Genomic DNA, 10,000 nt, shown 5'->3' on the forward strand with positions numbered 1-10,000 from the left:
GTTGTAGTCCGGCTGTAGTCCGGTTGTGGTCCGGTTGTGGTCCGGTTCTGGTCCGGTTGTAGTCCGGTTCTGGTCCGGTTGTAGTCTGGTTCTGGTCCAGTTGTAGTCCGGTTGTGGTCTGGTTGTGGTCCGGTTGTAGTCCGGTTGTAGTAAGGTTGTAGTCCGGCTGTAGTCCGGTTCTGGTCCGGCTGTAGTCCGGTTATAGTCCGGTTGTAGTCAGGTTCTGGTCCGTCTGTAGTCCGGCTGTAGTCCGGTTCTGGTCCAGTTGTAGTCGGGTTGTGGTCTGGTTGTAGTCCGGTTCTGGTCCGGTTGTAGTCTGGTTGTTGTCTGGTTCTGGTCCAGCTGTAGTCCGGTTGTAGTAAGGTTGTAGTCCGGCTGTAGTCCGGTTGTAGTCCGGTTCTGGTCCGGCTGTAGTCCGGTTGTGGCCTGGTTCTGGTCTGGCTGTAGCCCGATTGTAGTCTGGTTGTGGTCCGGTTATAGTCCGGTTCTGGTCCGGCTGTAGTCTGGCTGTAGTCCGGTTCTGGTCCGGGTCTCACCGTAGTCGGCCGGGTTGTGGTACGTGGGGCAGTTGAGGTCCAGTTGTCGTAGATACGGGACCAGACGCTTCACTGGACCTCGATAGATGCACTGACCTTGACTCAGCACGTACAGCTGCACACAGACCGGGTCAGGACCGGGTCGGGACCGGGTCGGGACCGGGTCGGGACCGGGTCGGGACCGGGTCGGGACCGGGTCGGGACGGAGATTAAAGCGAGAATTAAGAAGGTCAGAATCAGGACTAAAGCAGGACTAAGGGATTGTGGGTAGTGTAGTCTCAGAGCAGCAGAGGATTGTGGGTAGTGTAGTCTCAGAGCAGCAGAGGATTGTGGGTAGTGTAGTCTGAGAGCAGCAGAGGATTGTGGGTAGTGTAGTCTCAGAGCAGCAGAGGATTGTGGGTAGTGTAGTCTCAGAGCAGCAGAGGATTGTGGGTAGTGTAGTCTCAGAGCAGCAGAGGATTGTGGGTAGTGTAGTCTCTCAGAGCAGCAGAGGATTGTGGGTGTAGTCTCAGATGTGGGAGAGCAGCAGAGGATTGTGGGTAGTGTAGTCTCAGAGCAGCAGAGGATTGTGGGTAGTGTAGTCTGAGAGCAGCAGAGGATTGTGGGTAGTGTAGTACCTGGTCGAAGAGCTCGTAGATTTTGGCGCTGGGCTGGTGGATGGTGCAGACGACGGTTCGGCCGCCGCGAGCCAAAGCTTTAAGCAACGACACGACCTGGAAACACGACGAGCTGTCCAGACCACTGAGGAGAGACCGGGTCAGAACCGGGTCAGAACCAGGACTAAACCAGGACTAAACCAAGTCTAAACCAGGACTGAACCAGGACTGAACCAGGACTAAACCAGGACTAAACCAGGACTAAACCAGGACCAGGACAGACCACTGTGAGGAGAGACCGGGTCAGAGGAAGCAGAGACGTGGTCTCGGTCTCAGACCCGGTCTCAGCCTAGTTCTGATCTCGGTCTAGTCTCAGACCTGGTCTAGTCTCAGACCCGGTCTCAGACCCGGTCCCAGTCTCGGTCTCAGACCCAGTCCCGGTCTAGTGTCAGACCTGGTCCCGGTCTAGTGTCAGACCTGGTCTCGGTCTCAGTCCCGGTCTCAGTCCAGGTCTCAGTCTCAGTCCCGGTCTCAGTCTAGTCTCAGACCTGGTCTCAGTCCCGGTCTCAGTCTCAGTCCCGGTCTCGGTCTGGTCTCAGTCCTGGTCTTGGTCTAGTCTCAGACCTGGTCTAGTGTCAGACCTGGTCTCAGTCCCGGTCTCAGTCCAGGTCCCGGTCTCAGTCCAGGTCCCGGTCTCAGTCCAGGTCCCGGTCTCAGACCTGGTCTCGGTCTCAGACCTGGTCTCGGTCTCAGACCTGGTCTCGGTCTCAGACCTGGTGGGCTCGTCGAAGAACATGACGGGCGGGTTGTTGACGAGCTCCAGGCCGATGGCGAGTCTTTTCCTCTGACCCCCCGACAGGTGCGACGTCCGAGTGTGAGCGCAGTCCAAGAGCCCGAGAGCCACCAGGATCTCCTGCACCTGACACACAGACACATACACACATGACACATACACACGTGACACATACACACACGACACATACACACACGACACGTGACATACACACACACCCGAGAGCCACCAGGATCTCCTGCACCTGACACACAGACACACAGTGAGGTGCCCGCCCTCACCATGGTGTCCTGGTGTGTGTCCTCTGTGTGTCCTCTGTGTGTCCTGGTGTGTGTCCTGGTGTGTGTCCTCTGTGTGTCCTCTGTGTGTCCTGGTGTGTGTCCTCTGTGTGTCCTGGTGTGTGTCCTCTGTGTGTCCTGGTGTGTGTCCTCTGTGTGTCCTCTGTGTGTCCTGGTGTGTGTCCTCTGTGTGTCCTGTGTGTGTCCTCTGTGTGTCCTGGTGTGTGTCCTCTGTGTGTCCTGGTGTGTGTCCTCTGTGTGTCCTGGTGTGTGTCCTCTGTGTGTCCTGGTGTGTGTCCTCTGTGTGTCCTGGTGTGTGTCCTCTGTGTGTCCTCCTCTGTGTGTCCTCTGTGTGTCCTGGTGTGTGTGTGTGTCCTCTGTGTGTCCTCTGTGTGTCCTGGTGTCCTGTGTGTGTCCTCTGTGTGTCCTGGTGTGTGTCCTCTGTGTGTCCTCTGTGTGTCCTGTGTGTCCTGTGTGTCCTGTGTGCCTCTGTGTGTCCTGGTGTGTGTCCTCTGTGTGTCCTGGTGTGTGTCCTCTGTGTGTCCTCTGTGTGCCCTGGTGTGTGTCCTCTGTGTGTCCTGGTGTGTGTCCTGGTGTGTGTCCTCTGTGTGTCCTCTGTGTGCCCTGATATGTGTCCTCTGTGTGTCCTCTGTGTGTCCTCTGTGTGTCTGTGTGCCTCTGTGTGTCCTGGTGTGTGTCCTCTGTGTGTCCTGGTGTGTGTCCTCTGTGTGTCCTCTGTGTGTGGTGTGTGTCCTCTGTGTGTCCTGGTGTGTGTGTGTCCTCTGTGTGTCCTCTGTGTGTCCTCTGTGTGTCCTGTGTGTGTGTCCTCTGTGTGCCCTGGTGTGTGTCCTCTGTGTGTCCTGTGTGTGTGCCTCTGTGTGTGTCCTCTGTGTGTCCTGTGTGTCCTGGTGTGTGTCCTCTGTGTGTCCTCTGTGTCCTGGTGTGTGTCCTCTGTGTGTCCTCTGTGTGTCCTCTGTGTGCCCTGGTGTGTGTCCTCTGTGTGCCTCTGTGTGTGTGTCCTCTGTGTGTCCTGGTGTGTGTCCTCTGTGTGTCCTCTGTGTGTCCTCGTGTGTGTGTCCTGGTGTGTGTCCTCTGTGTGTCCTCTGTGTGTCCTGTGTGTGTGTCCTGTGTGTCTCTGTGTCCTCTGTGTGTCCTCTGTGTGCCTGGTGTGTGTCCTCTGTGTGCCCTGGTGTGTGTGTCCCTCTGTGTGTCCTGGTGTGTGTCCCTGGTCTGTGTGTCCTCTGTGTGTCCTCTGTGTGTCCTGGTGTGTGTCTCTGTGTGTCCTCTGTGTGTCCTCTGTGTGTCCTCTGTGTGTGTGTGTCCTCTGTGTGTCCTCTGTGTGTCCTCTGGTGTGTCCTCTGTGTGCCTCTGGTGTGTGTGTCCTCTGTGTGTCTCTGTGTGTCTGTGTGTGTCCTGGTGTGTGTGTCCACTGTGTGTCCTGGTGTGTGTCCTCTGTGTGTCCCTCTGTGTCCTCTGTGTGTCCTCTGTGTGCCCTGGTGTGTGTCCTCTGTGTGTCCTCTGTGTGTCCTGGTGTGTGTCCACTGTGTGTCCTGGTGTGTGTCCTCTGTGTGTCCTCTGTGTGTCCTCTGTGTGTCCTCTGTGTGTCCTGGTGTGTGTCCACTGTGTGTCCTGGTGTGTGTCCTCTGTGTGTCCTCTGTGTGTCCTGGTGTGTGTCCACTGTGTGTCCTGGTGTGTGTCCTCTGTGTGTCCTCTGTGTGTCCTCTGTGTGTCCTCTGTGTGCCCTGGTGTGTGTCCTCTGTGTGTCCTCTGTGTGCCCTGGTGTGTGTCCTCTGTGTGTCCTCTGTGTGTCCTGGTGTGTGTCCTCTGTGTGTCCTGGTGTGTGTGTGTCCTCTGTGTGTCCTGTGTCCTGTGTGTGTGTGTCCTCTGTGTGTCCTCTGTGTGTCCTCTGTGTGTCCTGTGTGTGTCCTCTGTGTGTGTGTGTGTCCTCTGTGTGTCCTGGTGTGTGTCTCTGTGTGTCCTGTGTGTGTCCTCTGTGTGTCCTCTGTGTGTCCTCTGTGTGTCCTGGTGTGTGTCCTGGTGTGTGTCCTCTGTGTGTCCTCTGTGTGTCCTGGTGTGTGTCCTCTGTGTGTCCTGGTGTGTGTCCTCTGTGTGTCCTCTGTGTGTCCTGGTGTGTGTCCTCTGTGTGTCCTGGTGTGTGTCCTCTGTGTGTCCTGGTGTGTGTCCTCTGTGTGTCCTGGTGTGTGTCCTCTGTGTGTCCTCTGTGTGCCCTGGTGTGTGTCCTCTGTGTGTCCTCTGTGTGTCCTCTGTGTGTGTGCCTGTGTGCCCTCCTGTGTGTCCTGGTGTGTGTCCTCTGTGTGTGTGTCCTGGTGTGTGTCCTCTGTGTGTGTCCTGGTGTGTTCCTCTGTGTGTCCTCTGTGTGTCCTCTGTGTGTCCTGGTGTGTGTCCTCTGTGTGTGTGTGTCCCTGTGTGTCCTGGTGTGTGTCCTCTGTGTGTCCTCTGTGTGTGTGTGTCCTCTGTGTGTTCTGTGTGCCTGGTGTGTGTCCTCTGTGTGTCCTCTGTGTGTGTGTGTCCTGGTGTGTGTCCTCTGTGTGTCCTCTGTGTGCCCTGATATGTGTCCTCTGTGTGTCCTCTGTGTGTCCTCTGTGTGCCCTGGTGTGTGTCCTCTGTGTGTCCTGGTGTGTGTCCTCTGTGTGTCCTCTGTGTGTCCTGGTGTGTGTCCTCTGTGTGTCCTCTGTGTGTCCTCTGTGTGTCCTAGTGTGTGTCCTCTGTGTGTCCTCTGTGTGTCCTGGTGTGTGTCCTCTGTGTGTCCTCTGTGTGTCCTCTGTGTGTCCTGGTGTGTGTCCTCTGTGTGTCCCTGGTGTGTGTCCTCTGTGTGTCCTCTGTGTGTCCTGGTGTGTGTCCTGGTGTGTGTCCTCTGTGTGTCCTCTGTGTGTCCTGGTGTGTGTCCTCTGTGTGTCCTCTGTGTGTCCTCTGTGTGCCCTGGTGTGTGTCCTCTGTGTGTCCTGGTGTGTGTCCTCTGTGTGTCCTGGTGTGTGTCCTGGTGTGTGTCCTCTGTGTGTCCTCTGTGTGTCCTCTGTGTGTCCTGGTGTGTGTCCTCTGGTGTGTGTCCTCTGTGTGTCCTCTGTGTGTCCTGGTGTGTGTCCTCTGTGTGTCCTCTGTGTGTCCTCTGTGTGTCCTCTGTGTGTCCTGGTGTGTGTCCTCTGTGTGTCCTCTGTGTGTCCTGGTGTGTGTGTGTGTGTCCTCTGTGTGTCCTCTGTGTGTCCTCTGTGTGTCCTCTGTGTGTCCTGGTGTGTGTCCTGGTGTGTCCTCTGTGTGTCCCTGGTGTGTGTCCTCTGTGTGTCCTCTGTGTGTCTGTGTGTCTGTGTGTGTCCTGTGTGTCCTGTGTGTGTCCTCTGTGTGTCCTCTGTGTGTCCTCTGTGTGCCTCTGTGTGTCCCTGTGTGTCCCTGGTGTGTGTCCTCTGTGTGTCCTCTGTGTGTCCTGGTGTGTGTCCACTGTGTGTCCTGGTGTGTGTCCTCTGTGTGTCCTCTGTGTGTCCTCTGTGTGTCCTCTGTGTGTCCTGGTGTGTGTCCACTGTGTGTCCTGGTGTGTGTCCTCTGTGTGTCCTCTGTGTGTCCTCTGTGTGTCCTGGTGTGTGTCCACTGTGTGTCCTCTGTGTGTGGTGTGTGTCCTCTGTGTCCTCTGTGTGTCCTCTGTGTGTCCTCTGTGTGCCCTGGTGTGTGTCCCTCTGTGTGTCCTCTGTGTGCCTCTGGTGTGTGTGTGTCCTCTGTGTGTCCCTCTGTGTGTCCTGGTGTGTGTCCACTGTGTGTCCTCTGTGTGTCCTGGTGTGTGTGTCCTGGTGTGTGTCCTCTGTGTGTCCTCTGTGTGTCCTGTGTCCTGGTGGGTGTGTCCTCTGTTGTCCTCTGTGTCCTGGTGTGGTGTCCTCTGTGTGTCCTCTGTGTGTCTCTGTGTGTCCTCTGTGTGTCTGTCCTGTGTGTGTCCTGTGTGTGTCCTCTGGTGTGTGTGTCCTCTGTGTGTCCTCTGTGTGTCCTCTGTGTGTCCTGGTGTGTGTGTGTCCTCTGTGTGTCCTGGTGTGTGTCCTCTGTGTGTCCTCTGTGTGTCCTCTGTGTGTGGTGTGTGTCCTCTGTGTGTCCTGTCCTGTGTGTGTCCTCTGTGTGTCCTCCTCTGTGTGTCCTCTGTGTGTCCTGGTGTGTGTCCTCTGTGTGTCTGTGTGTCCCTGTGTGTCCTCTGTGTGTCCTCTGTGTCCTGGTGTGTGTGTGTCCTCTGTGTGTCCTCTGTGTGTGTGTCCTCTGTGTGTCCTCTGTGTGTCCTGTGTGTGTCCTCTGTGTGTCCTCTGTGTGTCCTCTGTGTGTCCTGGTGTGTGTCCTCTGTGTGTCCTGGTGTGTGTCCTCTGTGTGTCCTGGTGTGTGTCCTCTGTGTGTCCTGTGTGTCCTCTGTGTGTCCTGGTGTGTGTCCTCTGTGTGTCCTCTGTGTGTCCTCTGTGTGTGTGTCCTGGTGTGTGTGTCCTGTGTGTGTCCTCTGTGTGTCCTCTGTGTGTCCTCTGTGTGTCCTGGTGTGTGTCCTCTGTGTGCCCTGGTGTGTGTCCTCTGTGTGTCCTGGTGTGTGTCCTGGTGTGTGTCCTCTGTGTGTGTGTGCCTGTGTGTCCTCTGTCCTCTGTGTGTCCTGGTGTGTGTCCTCTGTGTGTCCTGTGTCCTCTGTGTGTCCTCTGTGTGTCCTGGTGTGTGTGTCCTCTGTGTGTCCTCTGGTGTGTGTCCTCTGTGTGTCCTCTGTGTGTCCTCTGTGTGTCCTGGTGTGTCCTCTGGTGTGTGTCCTGTGTGTGTCCTCTGTGTGTCCTCTGGTGTGGTGTGTGTCCTCTGTGTGTCCTCTGTGTGTCCTGTGTGTGTGTGCCTCTGTGTGTGTGTGTGTGTCCTCTGTGTGTCCTCTGTGTGTCCTCTGTGTGTCCTCTGTGTGCCTCTGTGTGTCCTCTGTGTGTCCTCTGTGTGTCCTCTGTGTGTCCTGTGTGTGTGTGTCCTCTGTGTGTGTGTGTCCTCTGTGTGTCCTCTGTGTGTGTGTGTGTCCTCTGTGTGTCCTCTGTGTGTCCTCTGTGTGTCCTGGTGTGTGTCCTCTGTGTGTCCTCTGTGTGTCCTCTGTGTGTCCTGGTGTGTGTCCTCTGTGTGTCCTCTGTGTGTCCTCTGTGTGTCCTGTGTGTGTCCTCTGTGTGTCCTCTGTGTGGCCTGGTGTGTGTCCTCTGTGTGTCCTCTGTGTGTCCTCTGTGTGTCCTCTGTGTGTGTGTCCCTCTGTGTGTCCTCTGTGTGTCCTCTGTGTGTCCTGGTGTGTGTGTGTCCTCTGTGTGTCCTCTGGTGTGTGTCCTCTGTGTGTCCTGGTGTGTGTCCTCTGTGTCCTCTGTGTGTCCTGTGTGTGTCCTCTGTGTGTCCTCTGTGTGTCCTCTGTGTGTCCTGGTGTGTGTCCCTCTGTGTGTCCTGGTGTCCTCTGTGTGCCTGGTGTGTGTCCTCTGTGTGTCCTCTTGTGTGTGTCCTGGTGTGTGTGTCCTCTGTGTGTCCTGGTGTGTGTCCTCTGTGTGTCCTCTGTGTGTCCTCCGTGTGTGTCCTCTGTGTGCCCTGGTGTGTGTCCTCTGTGTGTCCTCTGTGTGTCCTCTGTGTGTCCTCTGTGTGTCCTCTGTGTGTCCTCTGTGTGTCCTCTGTGTGTCCTCTGTGTGTCCTCTGTGTGTCCTCTGTGTGTCCTCTGTGTGTCCTCTGTGTGTCCTCTGTGTGTCCTGTGTGTCCTCTGTGTGTGTGTCCCTGTGTGTGTGTGTCCTCTGTGTGTCCTGTGTGTGCCCTGTGTGTTCCTCTGTGTGTCCTCTGTGTGTGTCCTGGTGTGTGTCCTCTGTGTGTCCTCTGTGTGTCCTCTGGTGTGTGTCCTCTGTGTGTCCCCTGGTGTGTTGTCCTCTGTGTGTCCTCTGTGTGTCCTCTGTGTGTCCTCTGTGTGTCCTGGTGTGTGTCCTCTGTGTGTCCTGTGTGTCCTCTGTGTGTCCTCTGTGTGTGTGTGTGTCCTCTGTGTGTCCTCTGTGTGTCCTGTGTCCTGGTGTGTGTCCTCTGTGTGTCCTCTGTGTGTCCTGTGTGTCCTCTGTGTGTCCTCTGTGTGTCCTCTGTGTGTCCTCTGTGTGTCCTCTGTGTGTCCTCTGTGTGTCCTCTGTGTGTCCTCTGTGTGTGTGTGTGTCCTCTGTGTGTCCTCTGTGTGTGTGTGTGTCCTCTGTGTGTGTGTTCCTCTGTGTGTGTCCTCTGTGTGTGGTGTGTGTGCCTCTGTGTGTCCTCTGTGTGTCCTCTGTGTGTCCTCTGTGTGTGTGTGTGTCCTCTGTGTGTCCTCTGTGTGTCCTGTGTGTGCCTGGTGTGTGTCCTCTGTGTGTCCTCTGTGTGTCCTCTGTGTGTCCTCTGTGTGTGTGTGTCCTCTGTGTGTCCTCTGGTGTGTGTCCTCTGTGTGTCCTCTGTGTGTCCTCCTGGTGTGTGTGTGTGTCCTCTGTGTGTCCTCTGTGTGTCCTCTGTGTGCCCTGGTGTGTGTCCTCTGTGTGTCCTCTGTGTGTCCTCTGTGTGTCCTCTGTGTGTCCTCTGTGTGTCCTCTGTGTGTCCTGGTGTACCCGCCCTCACCATGGCGCCGCGCTCTGCCCTGCGCTCGTGCAGTTTGAGGTCGGCTGACGCCTCCAGGGCCTCGGTGACCGACAGGTGCGGCAGGAGCATGTCCTCCTGCATGATGTAACACGACACCTTCCTGAAGGACCTGAGGGCACGAGGGCGCCCGTTTATCAGGATGTGTCCGGACATGCCCGTCTCCCTGGCAACACAACGGCACCGGTCACCATCCTTTCACAATAAAACACACCGTCCTTTCACAATAAAACACACCATCCTTTCACAATAAAACACACACCATCCTTTCACAATAAAACACACCGTCCTTTCACAATAAAACACACACCATCCTTTCACAATAAAACACACATCATCCTTTCACAATAAAACACACCATCCTTTCACAATAAAACACACCGTCCTTTCACAATAAAACACACCGTCCTTTCACAATAAAACACACACCATCCTTTCACAATAAAACACACATCATCATTCACAATAAAACACACATCATCTTTTCACAATAAAACACACCATCCTTTCACAATAAAACACACCGTCCTTTCACAACAAAACACACATCATCTTTTCACAATAAAACACACCGTCCTTTCACAATAAAACACATCATCCTTTCACAATAAAACACACATCATCCTTTCACAATAAAACACACCGTCCTTTCACAATAAAACACACACCATCCTTTCACAATAAAACACACATCATCCTTTCACAATAAAACACACCATCCTTTCACAATAAAACACACCGTCCTTTCACAATAAAACACACCGTCCTTTCACAACAAAACACACATCATCTTTTCACAATAAAACACACCGTCCTTTCACAATAAAACACACCATCCTTTCACAATAAAACACACACCATCCTTTCACAATAAAACACACCGTCCTTTCACAATAAAACACACCATCCTTTCACAATAAAACACACACCATCCTTTCACAATAAAACACACCGTCCTTTCACAATAAAACACACCATCCTTTCACAATAAAACACACAACATCCTTTCACAATAAAACACACCATCCTTTCACAATAAAACACACACCATCCTTTCACAATAAAACACACTGTATCCCGGACTGAGTTGTGAGGTCCGGTGTGTGAGGTCCGGTCTGAGGTCTGAGGTCCGGTCTGAGGTCCGGTGTGTGAGGTCCAGTGTGTGAGGTCCGGTGTGTGAGGTCCAGTGTGTGAGGTCCT

General features: G+C 54.6%; 1 protein-coding gene across 2 annotated transcripts in view; it reads right to left on the minus strand.

Annotated features, from left to right (window-relative positions):
• abcg1 (ATP-binding cassette, sub-family G (WHITE), member 1) overlaps positions 1-10,000 on the minus strand; it is a 19,680-nt gene that overhangs the window by 5,941 nt on the left and 3,739 nt on the right. For both annotated transcript variants that reach the window (XM_055166593.1, XM_055166592.1), the window contains exons 4-7: positions 8,783-8,966; positions 1,906-2,051; positions 1,154-1,277; positions 537-651 (exon numbers count right to left, since the gene is read on the minus strand). In XM_055166593.1, the coding sequence (XP_055022568.1) occupies positions 537-651; positions 1,154-1,277; positions 1,906-2,051; positions 8,783-8,966 (569 nt within the window). The remainder of the gene's footprint in view (positions 1-536; positions 652-1,153; positions 1,278-1,905; positions 2,052-8,782; positions 8,967-10,000) is intronic.

This window comes from Boleophthalmus pectinirostris, unplaced genomic scaffold (assembly GCF_026225935.1).
Source record: "Boleophthalmus pectinirostris isolate CB_2022bp ecotype Guang Dong unplaced genomic scaffold, ASM2622593v1 HiC_scaffold_9, whole genome shotgun sequence".
NCBI classification, from domain to species: Eukaryota; Metazoa; Chordata; class Actinopteri; order Gobiiformes; family Gobiidae; genus Boleophthalmus; species Boleophthalmus pectinirostris.